This window comes from Molossus molossus, unplaced genomic scaffold (assembly GCF_014108415.1).
Source record: "Molossus molossus isolate mMolMol1 unplaced genomic scaffold, mMolMol1.p scaffold_m16_p_14, whole genome shotgun sequence".
NCBI lineage: Eukaryota > Metazoa > Chordata > Mammalia > Chiroptera > Molossidae > Molossus > Molossus molossus.
This window is the reverse complement of record NW_023425349.1, coordinates 84,138,451-84,164,987: the sequence shown is the minus strand read 5'-3', so window position 1 is coordinate 84,164,987 and position 26,537 is coordinate 84,138,451. Positions and strand designations below refer to the sequence as shown.

The 26,537-nt window shown below is 49.9% G+C and overlaps 1 protein-coding gene across 1 annotated transcript in view; it reads right to left on the bottom strand.

The window, feature by feature from the left end:
* Positions 1-456: 456 nt before the first annotated feature.
* HSD17B3 (hydroxysteroid 17-beta dehydrogenase 3) overlaps positions 457-26,537 on the bottom strand; it is a 46,382-nt gene continuing 20,301 nt past the window's right edge. Inside the window, exons 3-11 of the mRNA XM_036260376.1 lie at positions 20,776-20,851; positions 18,982-19,089; positions 17,560-17,627; positions 15,877-15,912; positions 10,110-10,144; positions 8,972-9,053; positions 8,383-8,448; positions 5,065-5,214; positions 457-567 (exon numbers count right to left, since the gene is read on the bottom strand). Coding sequence (XP_036116269.1) covers positions 457-567; positions 5,065-5,214; positions 8,383-8,448; positions 8,972-9,053; positions 10,110-10,144; positions 15,877-15,912; positions 17,560-17,627; positions 18,982-19,089; positions 20,776-20,851 — 732 coding nt within the window. The remainder of the gene's footprint in view (positions 568-5,064; positions 5,215-8,382; positions 8,449-8,971; positions 9,054-10,109; positions 10,145-15,876; positions 15,913-17,559; positions 17,628-18,981; positions 19,090-20,775; positions 20,852-26,537) is intronic.

Genomic DNA, 26,537 nt, shown 5'->3' with positions numbered 1-26,537 from the left:
TTAATATATGCTAGGACAAACACTTATAGTAAGATTAATTAGTGTGGCTCAATGTATTTTCCAAAGATGGTTACAATCTTTCCTATTACACAGAAGGCAAAGGAGGACCAGAGTGTTCTTGCTGTTTCACGTCATTTTATTTCAAAATAATAAATGTGCCAAAGTGACATGTTTTGGGGAACCCTGTCCTGAGTCCCATCACTGGTCTCACAAAAATAAGCTAAACTAGGTTTTGCTGGCATGAGTAAACGGAATTTTCTAGGCTGGTCTCCATTTGTCCTGGATTTTAACATGAGCAAAATGGCACAAAAGTTGTATTCTGTGACATGAGTTGCATCTGTGACATGCCCTCCAGCTGCACGGGCTGGTGGGTGATGGGCTGTTCCTTGGGCCTCTGCGGCCAGTGCAGAACTCGGTGCAGCCAACAGTGCTGGCTGGCCCGCCCGCCCGCCCGGACTACCCGATGCTGGCGTTCCGCTTGAGGTAGTTGGTGTAATGAGTCAGGAGCAGCTTCTTGAACGCGCTGCTGTAGAAAGCCCACGAGGGGACCAGGCCCAGCAAGCTCGCCTTGGAGAAACAAAAACACGAGTGTTCGGGTGAAAAGAAGAACAAGGAAGTTACAACTAAAACATCTCAGTTTCTATTGATCATTTTTGAAAGAGATTTTTCTGCCTATTGAAGTTATGTTGCAAAATCTTTTAGTACAGTCATGTGTCACTTAACAAGGAGGATTCATTCTAAGAAATCATTAGATGATTTCCTCAAAGTGCAAACATCCTAGAGTGCACTTACACAAACCTGGAAGGCACGCCTATGACACACCCAGGCTACGCCTATGACACACCCAGGCTACGCCTAGGACACACCCAGGCTACGCCTAGGACACACCCAGGAGCCTGCAAACCTGTACAGCAGTTCCTGCACCGAATCCTGCAGGGTGGAATAACACAATGGTAAGTGCTTGTGCATCTAATCATAGAAAAAGTACATTTAAAAATTTTAAATATGGCCCTGGCCGGTTTGGCTCAGAGCTTGGAGCGTCGGCCTACGGACCAGAGTCCAGGGTTCGGTTCCTGCTAGAGGCACGTACCAAAAAAAAAAAAAATTTAAATATGGTTACAATATGGTATAAAAGATTAAAAAACGGTACACCAGTATAGGGCATTTACCATGAGTGGAGCTCGAAAGACGAGAGTTGCTCTGGGTAAGTCAGTGAGCGATGAGTGGATTAGAAGGCCTAGGGCAATACTGGGCATGACTATGACTTTATAAACACTATACTTAAGCCACACTAGATTCATTTTTAAATTTTTCACTCTTTTTTTTTTTTTTTAAATCCTCACCTGAGGATATTTTTTAATTTTTTGTTCAGATAGAGTAGGAGGGAGGGAGAGGGGGAGAGAGAGAGAGAGAGAGAAACATCGACATGAAAGGGACACATCAAGTGCCTGCCACCTGCACGACCCAACCAGGGTCAGGGACAAACTGCAACTGAAGTACGTGCCCTTAGCGGGAACCAACCCCGGGTCTCTCCGGACTGCAGGCCGACGCTCTAACCGCTGAGCCAATCCGGCCAGGGCAATTTTTCATTCTTTAGTCATGAATTAATCTTAGCTCACTGTAACAGTTTTACTTTATAAACATTTCAATTGCAATTATTTTGTAACAACATAGCTTAAAACACAAGCATATTTTATAACTGTACCAAAATAGTTTCTTTCTTTATATCCTTATTCTATAAGCTTTTTTCTATTTTAAAATTTAATTTAAAATTTTTTTTAACTTTTTAGATTTTTTTTTGTTAAAAACTCTGATACAAACACGCACATTAGCCTAGGCCTACACAGGGCCAGGGTCTCAACACCACTGCCTGCCACCTGCACACCTCGTCCCATGGAAGGTCTTCAGGGGCAGTGACACATGCTGTTGTCATCTCCTGTGAGAGCAACGCCTTCCTCGGGAACACCCCCTGGAGGACCTGCCCGGGGCTTTCTGAGGAGGTGCTACTTTTTTTGGAAATATGTCGATGTTGGCCTGTTGCATTTGTTTTTTGTTTTGTTTTTCATCATAGATTTGCTTATAAGCAGATAATGCAACATGAACATTCCTCTCTAAAAATGAAAACCTTTTGGTGTTTTTTTAAATTAATGAAAAGCTATCTAAGGAGCTGGTCGAGGTCTGCAAAACGTCTGCTAGACCCTTCCCTGTGAATTTTCTGGGAGGTTCTTTTCCTTCTCCTGCAGTTTCCTTTCCTCTTGCCTCTTCTGGGGTCGCCCCAGTCCAACAACTCCTCGTCCATCAGTTCCCCAGGCGCTCCGGCGAGCTCCTCGTTGCCATCCCGACCACGGCCTTGTTGGGGTTGCAACGTCTTCATTCTTGCCAAATCCTTTGAAGTCATGGACAAAACTCTTGAATGTCTTCTTCCAGGTGCCATTCATACACTCCTTGGTGACATCACTCCAAGCCCAAGCAAGGTTTTGGATGCAGTCATAGGTGTAATTTTTCCAAAACTGCGTCAGGGTCTTTGTTAAGCAACAGCCTGGGCAAAGGCCCTCCTCGGGTAGCAAGCTTTAGAAGCTGCCATCGCTCTTTGATCCAATGGTTGAATCAAAGAGGGTGTTTGGGGGGAGAAACACCACTTTGATGTTGGGATGAAGATCACGCCAGCACTCGCAGACTCACACTCACGTCCACCTTAGGTTGAATTGCTTTAAAAGAACCCAGAGCTGGCAATAAACCAGTGTCAGAGCCAGTGCGGCCTTCTCTGTCAGCATCACAGACTTCCTGCTTGGGCCGTGAGCATCGTGGTTCTGAGAGGCAGAGGCTCCTGTGTCTGGTCTTCCATCCAGATCATTGGAAGTTTCTCCATGTCTGATACAGGCCCTTCTCAAAGTGTTGTCTTGTTGCCGTCAATAAATCAGGTCCTCTGGCCCCTGCCGGTTTGCCTCAGTGGTTAGAGCATCGGCCCGTGGACCAGAGAGTCCTGGGTTCAGTTCCCGCTAAGGGCACGTACCTTGGTTGCTGTTTGTCCCCGGCCAGGGTTGGGGTCGTGTGGGTGGCAACTAGTCGATGTGTCTCTCGCATTGATGTTTCTCTCTCTCTTCCTCCCTCTCTCCCTCCCGCTCTATCTGAAGATAAATGCAAAAAATGTCCTCGGGTGAGGATTAAAAAAAAAATCCGGTCCTCTGGCAGCTCCCATCACTTTGCTTTTGTTCTTGACCGTAGCTGTGGCAGAATGAGACATGTCTGAGTGGCAAGCAATGGCCATCACTGACTCTCCACCGTCATAGTCCTTCATCACTGCCCATTTCATTTCCAGGTCAGACAACGCGGTCTCTTACTGGCAACATCAACAGTGGGCTTTGTATGCTTAGGGGCCACAGTGAGCAAAACAACACAAGGGCCAATCGAGCACAAGAGAAAATGATGCACTCAAGAGACACGCTGTAGGAGGCTGCTGCCATGGCAACATGGCCTACTGTTTTACTGCTGTTCATAAGTAGAAAGAGTACACATTTAAAAATGATAAAAAGCAGAATACTGAAAGTACATAAACCAGTAACACAGTCGTTTATTATCGTATCAAGTAATAATACACACGATGACGGGAGGAGCCATGCTCCTGCATGCCTGGCAGCCTAGTGGCTTGGTCAGCACTGACGTCACCAGACATGTGAGTGATGCCTTGCTGCAACACAGGGCTATGCGTCACTTGCGACAGTTTTAATCTTTTTTTCTTTTCAATTTTTTTCTTCCTTTATTGATTTTAGGGAGAGAGACAGAAACACTGATGAGGGAGAACATGGATTGGCCGCCTCCTGCATGCCCCGCACTGGGGATGGGGCCAAAATCTGGGCATGTGCCCTGACCGAGAATCGAACTGGCGACCTCTTGGTGCATGGGTCGACTCTCAGCCAGTGAGCCACACCAGCCGGACTAGGTAGTGTTAATCTTTGTCCGTTGTCATCTCTGGGGCCACCGTCAGGGATGCGGTCTATTGGCAGAAGCGCAGTCACATGGTGCATGGCTGTAATTGCTAAAATTGAAAGGGCCTGTGACACTTTAGAAACCAAGTCACCCACAGCATCAGTCCTGAGGAAACTAAACTAAGGGAACGGTGTCCATGGTAAAGCATCACCCCCTTCTATCGCTCAGGGAGCACTTTCTCTTCTTGGTGTGTCCCCCCTCCCCCCATCTTCATGTGTTTTCCACCAAGCTTCTGTGAAGATGAGATTGTCGGGCCCTGGCTGGTTTTGCTCAGCGGTTAGAGCATCACTTCCAGACCAGAGAGACCCCATTCGGTTCCGCTAAGGGCAGGTACCTCCGTTGCAGTTTGTCCCCGGCCCAATTGGGGTTGTGTGGGTGGCAGCCAGTTGATGTGTCTCTGTCATATTGATGTTTCTCTCTCTCTCATCCTCCCTCTCTTTCTCCCCCTCTATCTGAAGATAAATGCAAAAATGTCCTGAGTGAGCATTTAAAAAAAAAAAAATGAGACTGGCAGGGAAAATCCGGTCTGTCTAGAATTCCTTGGAGATGCTGGAAACAGAGCTGCAGTATTGTTTTCACGATTAGCATGCAGTAGTCACATCTACTTGGTTTCCTGTTTGCATTTGTTTCTAAAAGCAGCCAGAACAGTGAGAACTCCTGGGCCGGGGAAGCTTATTTCCACGCGGAGGGAGTCCGCGCGCGGCCTGCGGAACCGGCTTGCCCGGCACACTCCTCATCGCCGCACACTGGAGCTTAAAATCGGCCTGGGGGCAGGATTTAAGTAATGGAAATCAGCGAATGCTACAAATCAGGTGTTTTGTTTTACTTTTTCCTGGGGAGCCAGGGGTTAAATATTTGCTAACACAGAGGGTCCGAGATGAGAGCAGCCGCAAGAGAAGCTCCCGGGGCTTGGCCGGCTCCCCCAGGACCTCTGGGGGCCGCCTCAGGGGCGAGGTTCCCAGCGTGGGGGCCCTCATGGGCGGAGCCCAGGCCTCCCCAGCGAGGAAGGGCCCTCAGCCCCGGGAGGGCCGCCCGCACACCTGTCCTCACTGCTTCGAGAAGGAAGTTAGCAGTTACCATGATTGCATGGCCGAGGCAGCCACAGGTTGCGTCTCCCAGCGTGATGTAATTCAGTGATTCTCGAACAAAGTCGTCGGCAGTCTTGGTTATGGGGCTGGTGTTGAGGTGCTTGGTCATTGGGGTGGAGACAGCGTATGGGGTCAGCACCTACAGTGGGGAATAAAGCTGTAATACAGGAGCCATCCGCCCACCCGGAGACACGAACCCCCATTTCACCAGCCCTTCATTTTCCAACTCTGTCCTTCCCGCAGAAAGCTCCAGGATCCGAGGCGATGAGGGAGCCGAAAACGCAGCCCAGAGCTGGGCACAGAGCTGGGCACCAGGCTCCCAGGTTCCCTTGGGCAGGAGCGCAAGCCGAGCCTGAGCCGCACAGCCCGGGCGGCGGTGCGCGGGGGGCTGAGCACGCGCCCACTCACAACGTGGGTGCCAGGCTTGCAAAATAAAAGTGCAGGACACTCAGATTGAATCCAGAAAAACCACAATAATTCCATATCAATATGCCCCAAGTATTCCATGGGATATACTTACATTTACATTTTTGTTTGTTATTTAGCTGATACCCCAATGTAATTGGTTGTCGTGTATTTTATCTGGCAACCCTATCTCGGAAGTTTATTTCTAAGGTATACAGCCAAGGTTGGAGCAGTTCCAAGCGCTCTGGGTTCCCACTCTCACACTTTAGTTGGGAGCCAGGAGTGGAACCTACCTCATCAACTTTCCTGTTGTGGTAAGAAAAATAAACAACCACACATGGTACCCTCCAAATCCACCACCAAGTTTCCGCCCAGGGTCTCACCACCTTGCAGCCTCGTGTAAGGTTTCACCGTGGGGTTTCTTACTTCACTCCCCGACACAGAGCACTTGGCATCGTTAGAGGACAGAAGAGATCCGTGCTTGTTTTCTTGGTTTTATTTTTCTTCATGTCACATTTGAAATAGCACTGTTCTGACTTTGGAAATATGGTTGGTGGGACATTTCTCAAAAAGAAAAGAAAAATTTAAGCCCTGGCCGGTTTGGCTCAGCGGTTGGAGCGTCCACCTGCAGTCTGGAGAGACCTGGGTTCGGTTCCCGCTAAGGGCGTGTACCTCGGGTGCAGTTTGTCCCCGGCCCTGGTTGGTCGTGCGGGTGGCAGCCACTCGATGTGTCCCTTTCACGTCGATGTTTCTCTCTCTCTCTTCCTCTCTCTCCCTCCCACTCTATCTGTACAAAAAATGGAAAAATGTCCTCGGGTGAGGATAAAAAAAAAAAATGAAATAGCACTGTTCATAACTGAACCTAATTATGACACAGACGATCCCGTGGAATGGGTCCTGGTGGAAATGAGTGCTGGCCTTAATTTGCATAACATTTGCTCCCAAAGATCTCAAAGTGGTACTCTTGGAGAGACAGAGGAGCATGTATTCCCAACCTGTTTCCCGATGGGGAAATAATAAGTATTTTCATTCCTACCAGGAGATTTGGTTCTACACTCACTGAAGAACCCAGGGGCTTAGTAAACAGTGCTGAAATTGCCCGTGTCTGCTCATTAGACTTGGGATAACCTAGAGACGTGAGCGGGGATTGTAAACCCTGGTTTGCAGATGGGGAAACTGAGGCTCGTGGAGTTTCAGCGGGCTTTCCAGGATCACTCTCAGATGGAAAGTGGCAGAGCTGGGCTTTGAAAATCAAATTCAAGTCTATAGTACATGCTTCCTTGTCCATTTGAGAAATATTTACTGAGCACCAATTCCGTACGTGTTTGGAGAAGCCGGTTGGATTTTAAAAGGTCGGAGAGTTTTCTCACCTTCTCGTGCTGCTGGGAGAGCAGGTCTGAGGTGCCTGCATCCTGGGAGGGGCACATTTCCCTACCCCACCTCCCCCACCCCTGCTGCCCCACGGAACCCACAAATTTGCCAGCCACAGCGTCTCTCACCACACAGTTCTCAAGATCAAGATGATGCGACAGCTGTCGCATGGCTAGTAAGCAAATAGCTCTGGTAATCATTCGTGTTGTTTACCCAATGTTTCTAGTTCTTTTTTCCTCCAGACACATAATAGAATTGCACTTTCTGGACCCCTGTGGTTGGGTGGGACCATGTGACCAGATCTGGCCAATGAGTCTGAGCAAAGGTGACATATGTCTTTTCTAAGCCAAAGCCCTTAACTATCAAAGCAAGATCCTCTAGAACTGGCACTTTGACCCGGCCGGTCCGCCGCTCCATCGCTGGGCCCCTGTGTCGCTGCCCTGAGCTAGTCCCCTCTGGCAGCTCACAGCAAGTGTGCATCCTGAGGGGGAATAAATCCCTGTGGTTTTAAGTCAGTGAGGTTTTAAGGGTTACTTTTTGCAGCAGCAAACAGCCTAGATGGGGTAGCACTTTTGCAAAATGAATCCGTCTTCAGCTGGGAGTTGGAAGATGGATAGGAAGGGGAAATATCTGGAGACTTCAGTTCAGCAGGGCAGAGACAGCTCTGTGGTCTAGTGACACGGCCTGGCTGTTACAGTCACTCACTGTGGCTGGGAAGTCGAAGTTGTTTGCCAAGTTCTCACCATTAACTCCCATCTGCCTTTTGAATAAGCTTTATCCGATAGCTGGTTAATTTATAAGAACACTCACCCGAGAGAGTCTCATTGAATATCAGTGTACACACCGACAATCTTACAGATATCACTGTGAGTGATCCTTTTTCATTTCCTCCCAAACAACCAAAAAACCTCTGTACATGCACCTTTTATTCCAGGTTCTCGAAACCACTTAACTCTGTGTGCCGAGCCAACCTCATGGATATCACTGACGCCTCAAGACGTCATATTGGTCAGCCTACAGACAGTAGTGTCTGTCTACGGTTAAGACGCGGTCACCCTTAGACAGGTCCACGCGGTTGGTGAAGGGGAAGCAGAGCGCCTCTCCCCCGATTGCTCAGAGCCAGAGTGTGAGGATCTCTGTGCCCATCACAGATGAACAGCCCGCAAGGGAAGCACCCCCACCCCTCCCAAATGGACCGAGTGCCCAGGGTCCTCTTGTTCCCTCGCCACCATTCCTCCCGCATAAGCCTGTCTCCTGTACTTACATCAGAGAGTCAAGGATGGTCGACAAGATCTCAATTTCTGTCGTGAGGCAGCATCAGGTGGCAAGAGGGTGGACAGCGTTTCTGAGCAGTCACCCTGCCCTGTCTCCTGCTTCAGCACCCAGGGCATGGGTGAGGGCCCAGCGGCCCCCAGCGGGCGCAGCTTCCTCCTGGCTGCATTTGCATCACCAGTCCCGCAGGGGGCAGTGGCCCCAGCTCAGCAGGGATCTGGAGATCCTGTTCCCAGGGACTCAGAACTGTCGCCCTCACCTGGATAATGATTCCTTTGGCTTTATATTCCGCTTGCAGTGCCTTGGAAAACGTGCACATGAAAGCCTGGAGCCGGAAGGAGAAACACCTCAGGACCCAGAGCTGGCTTTCTCCACCAGAACCAGCTCACTCAGACTTCAAAGGGCCCCGCAAGGAGCCTGCCACTTTATCTTAAAATGTAGCTGCTCGTCTCGGGGGTCGGGCCTTCATTTCTTGGTCTGAGAAGAGCTCCCTCAATCGATAGGAACATACATTTTGGAATAAATACATACTTCGGGCTACTGCACATAAATAACCCAACTTAGGGGGAGTTGTCCCTTGTGCAGAGCACCCCCTCCTCCCAGAGTTTGTTTTTAAAGCAGGGGCATGAGGACACCTGGCTCGGCAGGGAGAGAGCAGGGCTCCCAGGCCAGGAGGTGAGTGAGGGCCGGAGGCCCAGGGGCAGCGCCGCCCCGCTGGGCCCCCGCAGGCCTTTGTCAGCCCAGGGGCGGCGCCTTTTTCTAATTTGCACCCGAACACCTGCTGCCTCGCTCTGCCCTGTACATAGAAGAGTGCGTCCCGGCAGGTCCGTCCACCAGCTATCACTCACCTTGGAAGCTGAATACATGGAGTATAGAGGCCAGGGAAACAGGGCCACCCCAGAAGAAATGTTCAAGATGAGCCCTTTCCGCCTACAAGGCAAAGAAGCCAAGTTTCAGATGCTTTGCTGCCTGATTGCATCCTGAGAAAGAAGCAAGCGAAGGGACTCCTGTGAACACTGGGGAAACCCATCCTCTGGAGGGGTCCACGCACACTAGGGCTCTACTTCCCCAGCCTGAGAGTCGGGCTTCCCTTCACAGACACCGGCACCACACGGTGATGTCGGTGGACATCAGGGCCTGTGACCGGAAGCGGCTCTGCTGTGACCAAGGTCCCCCCACTGAAGTGCAGGAAGCCTGCTGAGCTCAGACAAGATCGGGGAAGAGATCCTTCTCTATTGTGGCCACAGGAGCGCAAGGTCCCTTCTGACCCATAAAGATGACCTACAGGACAGGTGCCCTGTGTCTTCTGTGGAATTCGACCGTCATCATCTGCTCACACAGGCCCCCACAGAAGGCTCTGGAGTCCTTAATTATCCTTTTGAAGTTTAATCTCTTTAATCCGCCCCAGTGAGATGGGTTCAATTCAGAAAAACCGAGCAACTGCACAGCAGAATACAAGGCAAGCCGCTGCTTCCTCTAGGGAAGATGAGACTATCAGCCATTTGCTTTTAATAAATACCTCCTGGAAAAAAAAAAAAAAACCTAGCTCCCAAGTGAGTGTTGTAATAGGGTGATAAAAACATGGAATAAATGGAGGCACGTATGGGGTGGTGGTTTTTACCACTAAATTGAAGTATTCATTCTGACAAGAGCTGAAATTCATAATAACAAAGAGATGGCCTTGGTCTCAGGCCAACTTCCGAAGTTTCTATCCTGCTCCACGTAAGTTAATTTTGTTAATACACCGTGTGCTGAATCTGCGGTTCTCTTCCTCCCTCCAGCGTGTGCTCCATCTGACCTTCAAATCTGCTTCCCTGCTGGCGGCGCTGGCCGGGCCAGAGCGTTACTGTTTCCCGTCACGTCCACTCCTCTCACAGTTGTGTGGTTTGTTAAAGCAGCAGCCGAAGCAACCCCATGTCCCGGAGTCAGCGGACTGCCCGGCCAGGGAGCCCTGCTGCTCCGCGCTTGTCGGAAGAAAGGCCTCACCTGGACTCCATGTGCCTCAGAAGGAGCTGGGTCATCTGTAAGAGAAGCCAGCGTTAAGCCTTGACAGAGGGACCAAGCAGCAGCAGGTGCTGCCCCTTGGGGAAGTGGGAGGGAGCTGCAGAATGGCTAATCTTCTCAGATGGCCTTAAACATCTGCTGGAGGTCATTCTGGCAACACTAGAGCCTGGCTGGAACCCACCGGAGGCAACGTGGACACATGGCAAATGGCCAGGCCTCTGGTTTCCCCTCCATAAACCTGAAGTCTTCCTGCGAAATGAGGCAGTGAGAAATCGGGAAATTGCTCTGGCGCTGGGGTCACCCCGGAGGTTCCCTGGACACGGGCAGAAGCAGGCTGGTCATCACAGGCCTCGGCCAGGACTGTCAGGAGACCACACACATGTCCACCAGCATCTCAGGTACAAGGCATGGGATGGAGAAGGACATCCGTCAGTTCAACAGCAGCCACGTGACAACCTGCAGGCGGTCTGTGAAATAGCTCCCTAGGTAGAGTGTGTCTGTCTGTCAGAATTGTAACAGAACTGAGACATTTCTTCCCCTCCCAACTTTCTGCCCCCAAAGAGTTCTTCTCTACAAATTCTGGAGCTTAAGCAACCCATTAAAAGAGCTTTTCACATCATAATTGTAAGGCACAGGTTTTAAGAATTAAGGAGGAGGCAACCATATGGACTAAAATGTCCTCAAAAGTACATTTGCATGTACTCGGGTCCTGTCTTGGGATCAGGTCTGAGACAGAAAGGAACCAAATGGATGGGGTTAGGCAGAGAAATAAAAAAGACTGGAGGCCCTGGCCGGTTTGGCTCAGCAGTTAGAGCATCGGCCTGTGGGCCAAAGAGTCTGAGGTTCAATTCCAGTCAAGGGCATGTACCTTAGTTGCAGTTCGATCCCCGGCCCTGGTCAGGGTTGTGCAGGAGGCAACCAATCAATGTGTCTCACATTGATGTTTCTCTCTTTCTCTCTCCCTCCCTCCTTCCCTCCTACTCTATCTGAAAATCAATGAAAAATATCCTCGGGTAAGGAAGATGATAGATAGATAGATGATAGATGATAGATGATAGATAGATAGATAGATGATAGATAGATAGACAGACAATCCTGGGGACCAGAAGATTGGTTCTGCCTGTTGCCCGTGTGTCTGGGAGCCCTTCAGGCCCTTCCCAGCGGGCTGTGTCCTGCCAGGCCCTGCAGCCCATCTGGGGGAGCCTCCCAGCCACGTTTCACTGCTCTGGGTCTGCAGCAGGGCTGGGAGGGGTGCGGGGTGCTCCCTGGAACCCACGGGGCTGCCTCCTGAAACCCTGGGCTCGCAGGCAGGTGAGAAGGATAGGGGCCCAATTTTGCCCTCACCCCCCGCCCCCTGGGCTTCTCCAGCGTCACTGCGGGTGCCCTGGAACAGCCAGCCCACCCCCAGAGCTCTCCAACGGGTTCACTCGCCTCACTGGGAGCAATTCCAATGAGAGAGACACCAGCAGACTGTGTGAGTCTGTTACAAACTCCCAATATTCGGTCTCCGCCCTCGCCTGCCCCTCACCTTCAAAGTCCCCTCCCCCCTCGCCCTTGGTAAAGAGCCCCACTGTTCCCAGATGGCCCCTTTGGAATAACACAGCGTGCTCACCCTGCCTCCAGCCAGCATGGACCACTGGGGAGACACACTTACAAGCTACCCATGATGTGTTTCCTCTGTTCTTTAGGGAAGTTAGTGTCTAACAAGACACAAAATAACTTTTTAGCAAATCAAAGCATTTCTCTGCTAAAGGAGTCAAAGGGTCGTCAAATGCATTTGGGAAGCCCTGTGACCAAGTGGACCAAGACCGAAAGGTCAATGTGTAAAACAACGTGACCGATTTGAGGGGTAAGGCTGCCGACACCAGCTGGACATAGAAAACGTACGACGTCGGCTGGGGGTTTTCAAAAGCCATTGGTGGCTCAGCCCAAGAGAACGTGTGTACCCCCAAACGCTGGGCAGGCAACCACAAAACACCAGTGTGCTTGCACAAAACAACCAAAGGTAAAAACAATTTTTGTCAGCCCGACTTGTCCACCTGAATTTTTTTTTTTTTTTTTTGCCGTTCCCAGCGTCCATGCTCTGCTTAGTGCAGAGGAGCTGCCCACCCTCTGAGAAAGCAGCCCTCACGCCAGCTCGTGTTTTTCTGGATGAGACTGAGCCTCCCGCGGGTCCCCAGCCAGGGCCCAGACCCAGGACCCAGGGCCAGGCCGGACTCACCGCGCAGCCCCGGGCCTGACGGATGCTCCCGGGCGCCATGTGCGGCTGTGAACTCTGTGCCCTGAGCCGGGCGCCCAGCTGTGGGGCAAGTGGGGGCTGAGAGCCCAGGGCTCACCCACGAGCCGCTTAGCGGGCCCTCGCTGTCCAGAGGAAGGGACAGCACTGTGCTCACACAGGACAGCCATCCACTTACCGAGCAGCCCACTGGGAAGCAGCCCCTCCCTCTGCCCAGAACTGTGCGCCTTTTTCTCACTAAGGGCCCGGGGCAGGGCAGCGCTGTGGTCGTCGTGTCTATAATGCTTATGCAGCCCTGGCCAGTTTGGCTCAGCGGTTGGAGCATCAGCCCGCGGATCAGAGAGTCCCAGGTTCGGTTCCCCCTAAGGGCACGTACCTCTGTTGCCATTTGCCCTTTGTCCCCGGGGCCCAGTTGGGGCTGTGTGGGTGGCAACCAGTCGATGTGTCTTTCTCGCATCAATGTTTCTCTCTCTCTCTCTTCCCCCCCTCTCTCCCTCCACGCTATCTAAATGCAAAAATGTCCTCAGGTGAGGATAAAAAAATAATAATAATAAATGTTTATGCTGAACAGCACCTGACACAACACTTAGTGCAACACTTTTCAGAGCAGATGAAGAATCTGAAAATCAAGGACTGAACAAAATATCCAGTGTCCAGCTGACTAGTAGCTGAACTGGGATCCCAGACACATGTGAACATGAACTTCAATTCAGCCAATGTATTAAACACGGGTCCATAAAATCCATGCCGTGCCCTCTGCCTTTTTTTCTTTTTTTCCCAAACCAAACGAGTTTTCTTCTATTTACAAGAATAAAATCAGAGGAAGGCACTGAATTTTTGTGTGTGTGCCTGGGGAAAGGAGGAGGGTAAAGGGGAGAGAAGAGGGGGAAGGAGATGGGGAAGGAGAGGGGGGAAGGAGAGAGGGAAGGAGAGGGGGAAGGAGAGGGGAAAGGAGAGGGGGAAGGAGAGGGGGAAGGAGAGGGGGGAAGGTGGAGGGGAAGGAGAGGGGGAAGGAGAGGGGGAAGGAGAGGGGGAAGGAGAGGGGGGAAGGAGAGGGGGAAGGAGAGGGGGAAGGAGAGGGGGAAGGAGAGGGGGGAAGGTGGAGGGGAAGGAGAGGGGGAAGGAGAGGGGGAAGGAGAGGGGGAAGGAGAGGGGGAAGGAGAGGGGGAAGGAGAGGGGGGAAGGAGAGGGGGAAGGAGAGGGGAAAGGAGAGGGGGAAGGAGAGGGGGAAGGAGAGGGGGAAGGAGAGGGGGAAGGAGAGGGGGGAAGGAGAGGGGGGAAGGAGAGGGGGGAAGGTGGAGGGGAAGGAGAGGGGGAAGGTGGAGGGGAAGGAGGGGGGGAAGGAGAGGGGGAAGGAGAGGGGGAAGGAGAGGGGGGAAGGAGAGGGGGGAAGGAGAGGGGGACAGGAGAGGGGGAAGGAGAGGGGGAAGGAGAGGGGGAAGGAGAGGGGGAAGGAGAGGGGGAAGGTGGAGGGGGAAGGTGGAGGTGAAGGAGAGGGGGAAGGAGAGGGGGGAAGTGGAGGGGAAGGAGTGGGGGGAGGAGAGGGGGGAAGGAGAGGGGGAAGGAGAGGGGGAAGGAGAGGGGGGAAGGAGAGGGGGAAGGAGAGGGGGAAGGAGAGGGGGGAAGGAGAGGGGGGAAGGAGAGGGGGAAGGAGAGGGGGAAGGAGAGGGGGAAGGAGAGGGGGGAAGGTGGAGGGGAAGGAGTGGGGGAAGGAGAGGGGGAAGGAGAGGGGGGAAGGAGAGGGGGAAAGGAGAGGGGGAAGGAGAGGGGGAAGGAGAGGGGGAAGGTGGAGGGGAAGGAGAGGGGGAAGGAGAGGGGGGAAGGAGAGGGGGAAGGAGAGGGGGGAAGGAGAGGGGGAAGGAGAGGGGGAAGGAGAGGGGGAAGGAGAGGGGGAAGGTGGAGGGGAAGGAGAGGGGGAAGGAGAGGGGGGAAGGAGAGGGGGAAGGAGAGGGGGGAAGGAGAGGGGGAAGGTGGAGGGGAAGGAGGGGGGAAGGAGAGGGGGGAAGGTGGAGGGGAAGGAGAGGGGGGAAGGAGAGGGGGAAGGAGAGGGGGAAGGAGAGGGGGGAAGGAGAGGGGGAAGGAGAGGGGGAAGGAGAGGGGGAAGGAGAGGGGGAAGGAGAGGGGGGAAGGTGGAGGGGAAGGAGAGGGGGAAGGAGAGGGGGAAGGTGGAGGGGAAAGGAGAGGGAGATGGAGAGGGAGAAGGAGAGGGGGAAGGAGAGGGGGGAAGGAGAGGGGGAAGGAGAGGGGGAAGGTGGAGGGGGAAGGAGAGGGAGATGGAGAGGGAGAAGGAGAGGGGGAAGGAGAGGGGGAAGGTGGAGGGGAAGGAGAGGGGGAAGGTGGAGGGGAAGGAGAGGGGGGAAGGAGAGGGGGAAGGAGAGGGGGGAAGGAGAGGGGGAAGGAGAGGGGGGAAGGTGGAGGGGAAGGAGAGGGGGAAGGAGAGGGGGAAGGTGGAGGGGAAGGAGAGGGGGGAAGGAGAGGGGGAAGGAGAGGGGGAAGGAGAGGGAGATGGAGAGGGAGAAGGAGAGGGGGAAGGAGAGGGGGGAAGGAGAGGGGGAAGGAGAGGGGGGAAGGTGGAGGGGAAGGAGAGGGGGGAAGGTGGAGGGGAAGGAGAGGGGGAAGGAGAGGGGGAAGGTGGAGGGGAAGGAGAGGGGGGAAGGAGAGGGGGAAGGAGAGGGGGAAGGAGAGGGGGGAAGGTGGAGGGGAAGGAGAGGGGGAAGGTGGAGGGGAAGGAGAGGGGGAAGGTGGAGGGGAAGGAGAGGGGGGAAGGAGAGGGGGAAGGAGAGGGGGGAAGGAGAGGGGGAAGGAGAGGGGGGAAGGAGAGGGGGAAGGAGAGGGGGAAGGAGAGGGAGATGGAGAGGGAGAAGGAGAGGGGGAAGGAGAGGGGGGAAGGTGGAGGGGAAGGAGAGGGGGAAGGTGGAGGGGAAGGAGAGGGGGGAAGGAGAGGGGGAAGGAGAGGGGGGAAGGTGGAGGGGAAGGAGAGGGGGAAGGTGGAGGGGAAGGAGAGGGGGGAAGGAGAGGGGGAAGGAGAGGGGGGAAGGAGAGGGGGAAGGAGAGGGGGGAAGGTGGAGGGGAAGGAGAGGGGGAAGGAGAGGGGGGAAGGAGAGGGGGAAGGAGAGGGGGAAGGTGGAGGGGAAGGAGAGGGGGAAGGAGAGGGGGGAGGAGAGGGGGGAAGGTGGAGGGAAAGGAGAGGGGAAAGGTGGAGGGGAAGGAGAGGGGGAAAGGCACCTTGAGAACCCTGAATTTTTGTTTTATTTTATTATAATTTTTCTTAAAGTCACCTTGGAATCCAGAATCCATTTCAGCACTGTCAGGTCTAATACGTCCTGACATGACAAAACTGAGTGCAGAAATTGTTTTCAAACACTGGGGACAATGAATCCATCACTGTCACGATGTCAAGCGTGGTTCAGTGTCAGAGGTTCTCCTTCCAGGGAAGGGCCCGAGTCTCCTGAGTTGCCGCATTCCAGTAGCTGCTACATTTTAATGCATTTAGCACAGACATTGATCACGTACCTTCACTACGGAGGTGATGTTACAGTGGATGACGCTCTGTAATAAATAATCATAACCACAAATCAGCTGGATCTTTCAAGAAATTCTCTTGAGATGTAGTCAGTGCTAAAGAACCGTCACATGGGCGAAAGCATGTGTCTGAGCTGTTCCCTTACTCACTAAGCTGGCCAATTAGGCTCCTAACTGAAGTTCAGCAAGTAGGCACTAGGACTGGGAAACATCTGACATCCGTACTGGGATTCTATAAGGTGTGATCTTGAACAGACGTCAATTAAGAGTTTCTTTGCCCTGGCCGGTGAGGCTCAGTTGGTTGGAGCATTGTCCCATGCACCAAAGGGTCAAGGGTTCAATTCCCAGTCAGGGCACATACAAAGGTTCAATCACTGATCAGGGTGTGTGGGGGAGGTAATTAATCAACTGCTCTCTCTCCCTCCTTCTCGTTCTCCTTTCCTCTCTCTCTAAAAATCAAATTTTAAATAAAAGGAGTTTAGCCCTGGCTGGTTTGGCTCAGCAGTTAGAGCATCGACCTGCGGTCCAGAGAGACCCGGGTTCGGTTCCCGCTAAGGGCATGTACTTCGGTTGCAGTTTGTCCCCGGCCCTGGTTGGGTCGTGCGGGTGGCAGCCACTCGATGTGCCCCTTTCACATCGATGTTTCTCTCTCTCCCTCCCTCCCACTCCATCTGAACAAAAATTGAAAAATGTCCTCGGGTGAGGATAAAAATGGAGTTTAAGGGAGATGGTTAAGTTCCAGCTGGAGGAAGGGAGGTCAGTGTACGTGGGTCTAAAGACAACAGGCTGGAGAACAGAAGGCGAATGACTGGATAGTACAAACTGAGGTTCTGGGTTTCCGAGGCCAGATAAAGAAACTACTAGAATCATCCAGGACAGACAGAGAGGGAAAGAGGGACAGACACAGACAGAAACAAGCACAAATACAGACATAAACAGAGAAAGAAAAGTAAGAATGGAATCTGCTTAGTGGAGAGACACAAGTCTATGCCAGAGACGAGGACCACGGGGCTCGATGTACCGCCAAGAAGGGGGTTGGCAAAGACGTGCAGCGATGTCCAAGCCATCCGGCGTCCTCCCCCGCGCGGGAGGCTCGAGGCTGACACTGGGCCACAGGAATACCTGCAGAGCAGACAGCCTGTCCGTATTGGGACGACCCCATGACTCCAAGGCCAGGGCCTGGGGGACACTGAGCAACGCACACCTTCCAGGACTGCTACCTGCACAACCCGTGTGCTCCTGACCAACAGCGGAAGCCAAGGGTCTGAGCCACACTCGCTGAACCTACAGTCCCCCAGCCACGCAGTTCGCATCACTGACTTCCCTCACACAGAAAGTTGAACAAATTTTATTACCTAAGAAGACAAAGAAAACCCCAGAGCTGGCCTTCTCCCACTTGCATACACAGCTGTCAGTGTTGCAGGCAGAGCACAGAGCCCCCAAAGGACCGGGACAGGAGGCAGGTAAGTTTCCATGCTTGGGAAAGGGGGGAAGATGACCTCATCCTACAGGTGCCCATGGACAGTGTAACCCTTGAGTGTGTAGCAAACACTGAGATAAGAAGAAAGGGAACCTCCCGACACTCAGGTGGAACACAGAATCTGTCCAGACACCCTCCCCAGGCCTGGCGATGGCCCGGTGAGAGGACGTCACCCACAGAAAGCGCAGACGTACCTGGATGACATGTGGCGTATCAAGGAAATGGCTCGGGAGAAGGCTTGGAAGCATTCCAACATTGTTGACTGACGGGGAGAGACAAAACGAAAGGATGTCACCAGAGCCAGCGGCAAGCGTTTATTGAAAACCTTAAAAATAGTCATATTCAACCCAGAAATTCTTCTCTTGGAAAGTGTATTTAAGAAAAGACATGCAAAACCATTGACAGACGCGGCTGCTCACTGTGCCGATTTGCTAACACTGGAGGAGCCGGCACTGGCAGGACGCACAGGAGGCGAACCTCGGTGCAGCTCTATGCGGGAAGCACAAAGTCACTCACAAGCACCGCTGCTTAGCCTGAGACGTGGGGCAGCGGGTGTGATGACTGGCTTCTTAAAATGCTGCAGATAGGTGGGTGTAATCCCGGATTTGAAAATATGTGCAAATAGGTAAAATACATGTCAATGTATGAAACTGCATCTGGAAGGCTATGCACCAAAATGCTTTCTCAGGTAAGTTCATGATTCTTTCATGTGCTTCTCTATTCTTTCCAGTTTTTCTGCACTGATATGTTTTACATTTTTATTTGTAAAAAGAATTAGGAACGAATTCTTTTTTAAATTCAGCAGGAAGTTTAGAAATCAAATCTTCCTTCTATACACAATACAAACACTGTACTGTGTACGTAGTTATGAAATAGCTTGTTTATAAATCATCACAGAAAAAAATATTATCTTGTTTTCTGAATGAGGTAGTCAGTTCTCAAACAAGCACACCAACCTGCCATTTCACAGGCCAATCACAGCAACACGTGTTTGCTAAGTGAGTTCCTTTAAGCCAATGTTTCTGAGATTCCCTCTTCCTGCCAAGTGTCAATATCCATCAGTGAGCCCTGGCCGGTTTAGCTCAGCAGTTAGAGTGTCGGCCCGAGGACCAGTGAGTCACAGGTTCAATTCCAGTCAGGGGCATGTACCTCTGTTGTGGTTTGGTCCCTGGCCCTGGTTGGGGTCGTGCGGGAGGCAGCCTACTCAATATGTCCCTTTCACATCAATGTCTCTCTCTCTCTCTCTCTCTCTCTCTCTCTCTCCCCCCCCTCACACACACACACACACACACACACACACACACTATCTGAACAAAAATGGAAAAATGTCCTCAAGTGAGGAAAACAAAAACAAATATATATATATATATATATCTCCATCAGTGAAAGAAAATTCATTTTAACATTAGGAAGTATGGTCAGGAAGGTTGAAATATGTAAGTCTGACACATTCTCTAGCTATATATAAATCTGTTAATCCAGCAATGTCTCTTGAAAGGACTGAGCTTTAATATTCATTTAATGCTACAGCTTAAAATACAGTTATAGTCAAGTGTCACTAAGATCATTACTTCATGGATGTATTACAACAGCTTTGAATTTTACAATTTACTTACCTAAAATTCCAATTTCTAAGCCTTTAAGTTTTTCCTCAATATACCCATAGATGTCGTCCTTGGTAAAATCTGCTTGTATAATTCTCACACTGCTCCCTGTGGTCGACTCTGCATTAGAGACAATCATTATTGTGCAACGAACAGCAGACCAAATCCCCCTCTCCGTGGAGTTTCCCCGGCACCCCACGCAGCCTGAGCATGGGCCCATCACCCCATTACAAACAGGAAATAGCCCGGGATCAATGCTGGGATGAGCTAAAAGATTTGTGAATGGTGACTTCTGTGTGCGTCCCAGAGTTACTACGGTAACAAGTATATACATTATAACAAATCTGATGCAGTGATTCCCAAAGTGGGGTCCACAGGCCACAGCATCAGCATCACCAGCAACTTGTTAGGGACACAAAATCTCAGGCTGCACCGCACACCCACGGAACCAGGAGACCCTGGGAGCGAGCCCCGCGGTCTGTTTGCACACGAGGTCCAGCTGACTGCTGCATGCTCAAGGTGGAGACCCCTGGACTAAGGGTGTAAGAGCAGAGTGTGATGCTGCCTGTGCCGTCAGGTCCCCTCTGCACAGAAGAAGTAACCTTCTGCATCTGTCCAACACTTAGTATTCATGAAGCATTGGCCCACATAATATCTTATTTTAATCCTCTCTACGACCTTGCAGAGTAGGTATGATCCTCATCGTCCAGGGGAGAAAGCGGCTCAGAGACGCTAAGGGCCTTGGCAAGGCTCCTCCCCCTCTCCCAGGAGCCCTGGGGCAGATACCGAAGCTGCACAGATGCGCCAGCTGCTGCCAGCTCGGCGCTGGGGTCAGACCCGGTATTTCTGGGGCAAGTGATTGTGAGGCCTTGTTTCCGGGGGGGGGGGGGGGACGGGACACTTTCAGACCAAAGACACTACTTGCTTTTCAGGAGGACGGTACAAAGCACAGTTTAACATTCATTGTGAGAGGAACACTGAAGAATGTCCTAATCCTGGTCAAAGTTACTTCTGATATCCAGACACAGAACAGAAGCAGAATTCATGGGTCCAAGGGCACTGAGCCTCTGTGGGGGCTTGCTCGGCCCCGTGCCTCCCACATGGGGCTCCTAACCCTGCCCGCCCAGGGACACGGCCCTGTCCCCCTGCCATGGTCTTCATGAGTCTTCATAATTCAAGGCTCATTCCTTTGAGTTAAGGAGTTTATTCATCACTAAGTTAACAATTAATCATTAAAATGCAAATACCCTAAAAGGGATACTATGCTCATTATTAACTAAGGACACTTCAGAGAGGGCCGTGGTAATAACACGGTGATATCAACACCGCCTCCCAGACTGTGCGGTGGACCCTCTTTACAACACAGCAGCCCTGGGCCAAACCTTTCTTAGAAATCGGACAACCGCCACTAAGCACCTCCCTCACCCCTGCAAGGAGCAGAGCATAGACATAGGGACGTGCAGTCCCAAGCACGATGCTGCTTTCGAAGGGCGTGGCAGAAGCACCAGGGGGCTGGGGCCTCTGGTGAGGGGGTCTGATGCTAGATGAAGACACCAGACCAAAGAAGAGACGAGAGCGGCTTGTGCGTGAGTCTGGTCCTCCGAGCCCAGAGACTCACTGCTGAACGGAAGCCCCCACTCAACAGCCTGCACTTAACTTCGTACACTGAGCTCTGGCAGGAGGACCAGCACCCCAGGCTCCAGAGAACAGATATAGGGGTGCTGATGGTGCTTCTGCAAGCAGGACCCGAGCAGACCGGGCTGGTGGGCTCCACAGACATCTCCCTCGTTCCTTGGGGTCACTCACCAATCTCCATGGCAACAGCCTGTAGTTTTTCCAATGTCCGGCTGATCAGCACAACATTGAGTCCTTGTCTTGCTAGCTGGGATGGGAAAACGAAAAAAGACAAAGACCATCAGGAAGGCTTGATTAAAGGGTGAAAAGCACATCATCCACTCGGTTGCAACGGGAGGTACTTGTTTCTCCTGGGTTTATTTATTATTTTTTATTTTTTTTATCCTCACCCGAGGACATTTTCCCATTTTTTTGTTTAGACAGAGTGGGAGGGAGAGAGAGAGAGAGAAACATCCATGTGAGAGAGACACATCGAGTGGCTGCCTGCCACACAACCCCAACCAGGGCCGGGGATGAATCGCAGTGAGGTACCTGCCCTTGACTGGAATTGAACCCCCAACTCATTGGTCCTTGGGCCGAGGCTCTAACCGCTGAACCAAACCGGCCAGGGCACTTCTCCTGGATTTAAATGTGCAGAACGTGGCAAAGGTTTCTGGGTCATGAGTGAAACAGCCACACTGGGCCAGGCTGACGGTGACATCATCGTCGGAGCTCCGGTGTGTGTTTATGAAGAGCCAGGAGCCGGTCCACACCTCCTTGTGTACAGACCCACAGTCTGCACCCCTCTCATCCCAACCCCCGGGCTCCATGTGTGCTGGAAATCGGAATCGGGAAGACGTTAGATTATCATTTATGTCGCAGACTCCAAGGCAGCACCCCTTGATTTAAAAAACCTACTTCTGCAGCAATTTTGAGCTGCTTCCTACTCCCAAGGACGTTCTTCCTGTGGTTCGCTTTCCACAGACCTGCTCCCGGCCAAGGCCTTTCTCCCTGCGCTGGCTCCCGGCAGGACGGAACTGGGACCCAAGGCGGTCTCCTCGGAGGGGACACTGCCCCGGCTCACGGCGCTGAGGGCCGCAGGACGAGGGGCGTGCCTGGCACCGGCCTCCCGCCTGGGAAGGCTGCCCCTGAGGAAAACAGCTTCCCTGGGGACGCAGGAAGACCCGTGTCCGTGCAAACAGCCTGACGACATGAGAGTCGTGACACAGGACCCAGGTCATTAAGATCTCTCTCTATGGTTTTAATTAAATGATTTATATTGGGGGTTTTTTTAGCTGTGGTAAAACACACAGGACGGAGAGTTGTCCATGTTCACGAAGAGATGGACTGTTTCATGACTGGTACCGAGCCTTGGGCAGGGCCCGTGCTGACCTGCTGTGGTTCGGGTTCAGGGCGAGCACTGTGCCGGTGTTTCATGCGGAGTTATTACAGGAAAGACACAGAAGCTGAGCTGAAGACTATCATACAGGGTCTGCGGTAACCATGAGCTCGATCTTCGAGCCAGCGGTCTCAGAATCACCCAGGAGGATGTCAAAAACACCAATTCCCACCAAAACCATCCATAACGATCTCTGGGCCGACGCCTCAGCATTTACATATTTGTCTAACTTAATGTAGTACATGTCACTATGAAATGCACAGGTGCGGTCTCGCTGTGGAAGGCGCCCTGATGCCACCACAGTCCCGTTCCCTCGCCCACCTCCTGCGTGGCGATGACCCTTCCGCACTTTTCTCGGCATCTACACACACATGGAAGTACCCGCGGTAGTAGATGTTCGTTTGTGTTTCTTTCTTTTCAGGCTTGACCAATGGCACTGTAAGCACTGCCTTTTTAGCTCAATATTGAGTCTTGTCTCTGAGCATGGTACCTATTTCCACACCATCCATGCTGAGTGGCTCGATTCTTTTTGTTGCTTTCGGGTCTTTACAGCTCACTGTGGGTGAGCATTTAAGTTGTCGAGTTCTCTCATTACCAGTACTGCTACGATGAACCTTTCTAGAGAGCTCTTTGTATATACAGGTGAATTAATTCCTAGGGTAGAAACACACAAAGTGGAATTGTTGTGTCAAAGGGTATATGCTTTTTAAGTTTTAACTGTATTATCCAAATGTCCTCCCTTCAAACTGTACCATCAAAAATACAATTATAGATACTTCTTCATTCTCTGGCCAATATTTTATATTAACAAACTTTTCAACTTCTTCTAACCTAATGGTCAAGAAATGATATCCCTTGCCCAGCTGGTGTGCCTCAGTGGATTGAGCATCGTCCCATGGACTGAGAGGTCCCGGTTCGATTCCCAGTAGGGCACATGCCTGGGTTTCAGCTTTGATCCCCAGATGGGGGGGGGGGGAACGTGCAGGAGGCAGCTGATCAATGTTTCTCTCTCACATTGATGTTTCTATCCCTCTCTCCCTTCCTCTCTCTATAAAAAATTCAATTAAAACATATTTTTTAAAAGAAATTATATCCTGCCCTGGCCGGTTTGGCTCAGCGGTTGGAGTGTCAGCCTGCGGACCAGAGAGTCCCGGATTCAATTCCCACTAGGGGCACGTACCAAAACAGAAAAAAAGGAAAAGAAAAAAAAAGAAATGATATCCCTTGATTGTTTTCATTTGCATTTCTTTAATTAACAGTGGGGCTGAGTATCTTTTTGTATGTTTATGTGTGAAATATCAGTGTCTACCTTTTGCCCATTCTTCTGCTGGGTTATTTGTCATTTTCCTATAAGTTTGTAGGAGTTTTTTGTGTTCTGGGTATTAATTATTTGCCTATCATGTATGTAGCAAGTGTTTCCTCCTTTGTTTATGGTGTCCTGGCATACATGATAAATTAATTTTAATGTTATCTAGTTTGTGAATATCTTCCTTAGAATTAAAAAAAAAATTATTACAATTTTCCCTAACTACAGGGATATAAATACATTTTCCTACAACCCTTAGTAGTTTGTTTTGTGATTGTTTATTTTTGAAAATAGTGTGAGGTTGAAATCATCTAGCATTATTCTTTTTCAAAATGGGTGGTTAAATGTCTCAACATTTTCTACTTCTCCATTCTTTCCTGATTTGCATGACTTAGTCATATGCAACATTTTCATAGGTACATGTGTCTGTTTCTGGTCTACCTGTACTGTTCATTGACCTATTCATTCATTTATACGACACAGCCACCTTCAACTTAATCATAATCTTAGAGGAAGCTGTGCTGTCTGATGTCTGATAGAGAGTCCTGACCATTTATTATTCTTTCAAAACATTTTTTGCTGGGGAGAGGGCGGGGCGGGGGGGATTAGTGGAGGGAAAAGAAGAAACATCTGTAACAAAAATAAATTAAGTAATTAAATAAAAATAAGTTAATAAAAAAATTTTTTTTTGTTTTACCCAGATAAAATTGTATTTTTTTAAGTATCATATTAAAATTGGAGACATTTTGGGGAAGTTACATCTTGGTGGTAATCAGTTGTCTCATCCATTTAGGGGTATAGCAATCCATATATGCTATTCATCCATTTATTCAAATTTCAGACATTCTTCTAAACACTTTTAAAGTTTCTTTATGTAATCTTCAACATTTCTTGTTAATTTGCATTTGTTAGGATAATGTTAGCTGCTGTAACACTTCAAATTTTGGTGGCTTAACATAATGAAGTTTTTTGTTGTTGTTGTTGTTGTTGTTGTTGTTGTTTTTTGTCTTATATAATAGACTCTATTCCAAATAATCATTCAAGGCCCCCAGCTAAGAAAGACTTTACCACCTGCAGTACCAGGCTTCTAAGATTGCCCTAGGCATCAACGGCTAGCCAGTGCAAAGACTACAAGAGGGCGAGAAGATGCTCTGCCTTACCCACCTTGACCAAGAAGTGACACACATCATTTCTGCTTGATTTGATTGGCTCAAGTAGTCAAATGGCCCCACCCAGATGTAAGGGAGTCTAGGAAATTTCCTGGCTGGGCAGCCACTTATCAGCTGAAACCCAATCCCAATGGAAGAAAGACAGGGATCTGGGGTGACATGTAGCTGTTCTTGCCACCAATATCTTAAGTTTATTTGTTGCCATTGTGAATTACATTATTATGGAAAGAAGAAGAAACTCTAGGATTAAATAGCTAAGTTCAATTCCTGTTTACACCACTTGTACCTGTGTGCACAGGTTACTCAATTTGGGCCTGTGGTTTCCTCACTGGCAAGACAAGGACACCAGCAGACCTCCTTTCTAGACTTGTTCTGAGATCAAATTACAAATTACATTAAAAAGTGCATGGCCCCAAGCCCTGTCCAGTTTGGCTCAGCGGTTAGAGTGTTGGCCCACAGACCAGAAAAACCCATGTTCAGTTCCCGCTAAGGGCACGTACCTTGGTTGCAGTTTGTCTCCGGCCCTGGTTGGTGTCATGTGGGTGGCAGCCAGTTGATGTGTCTCTCTCAAATTGATGTTTCTCTCCCCCCGCCCCTCCTGCTCTATCTGAAGATAAATGCAAAAATGTCCTCGGGTGAGGATAAAAATAAATAAATAACTCCTTTTTTAAACCTCTGGATTCCGTTTGCTGATATTTAAGTTGGACCCCAATACTCTTGTGCTTTGTCCCATTTTGGTATCATTCACATTCATTTCTCTACACAATTCATAAACCATGTAGTACAGCCAACTTCCCTCATTTCCAGGATTTCCCTCATTTCACAACTGAACGGCCCACATCCCGGGAACTTCAGTCATCCTAGAATGTTTTACCTATTCTTTGATGAGTTGGTAATATTTATTTGCAAAAAATGTTTAGGTGTTTTATTTAAGTACAGCCTTTTCCGTTTCTTCTATGAGTATTAATCTCTTGCTGTGTGATCATTTACATTTCCATGGGAAGAAAACCATCTCTTTCTTTTAGATTTTCAATTTATTGACACAAAGATTGAAATAGTATTTCCTTTCTTTTTATTCCTCCTCTCCTTTTTTTATTTTTATTTTTTTATCCTCACCTGAGAACATTTTTCTATTTTTTGTTCAGGTAGAGTGGGAGGGAGAGAGAGGAAGAGAGAGAGAAACATCGACGTGAAAGGGACACATCGAGTGGCTGCCACCCGCACGACCAACCAGGGCCGGGGACAAACTGCAACGAGGTACATGCCCTTAGCGGGAACCAAACCCGGGTCTCTCGGGACCGCAGGCCGACGCTCTAACCGCTGAGCCAAACCGGCCAGGGCTATTTTTAGATCTTGTCTTTAGCTAAGTTCCTAATAGTGTTCCTCCTCTTTCTTTCTTTTTTTTTTTTTCTAATTTAATAAAATTAGTTTTATAAAGATTTGTTTTCTTTTTTGGTCTCTTTCAAGAATCAGTTTTGGTTGATCGGTTCAGTTTATTCCTGTTTCCTATGTCATCAATTTTTGTTCTTCTCTTAATTAATTTACTCCTTCTCTCTCTTTTTTATTTATTTTATTGTTCCTTTTCTACAATTTCTTGAAAGCTAAAACTATTTACAGTCTTTTTATTTTCTACTAGTTGTATCTAAAACCAAAACTTTTCATCTGCATAGCACTTGAATTCAAAGGGGTGTCCCTATGTATTTTTTTCTTTAGCCTTAAAGCTATATTGAAGAATAACTTTTCAATATAAACAAGGGGGTGGATATCATTTTCTAAGATTATATTTAATTTTACTGCATAGTATTCAGTGAGTATAATGGTATGATTTTGCTATTTGTAGTTTATCACAATTTCCTTTGTAACCTAATAAGCAGACAACGTCTATGAATATTTCGTACATATCCTTAGGGAATTGGTATTTGATCTTTGTTGGCTGCCCAGTTTTATATACTGTTGTCTCTTAAACTGAAATGGAGGTTTACCTCAACACGCTTTAACGGCTTACCAAATACTAGTTAAACCAGTGTGAGAGGTATGCGAATTTCTCATACCTTTCATTATTTTGATTTATGTAATAAGA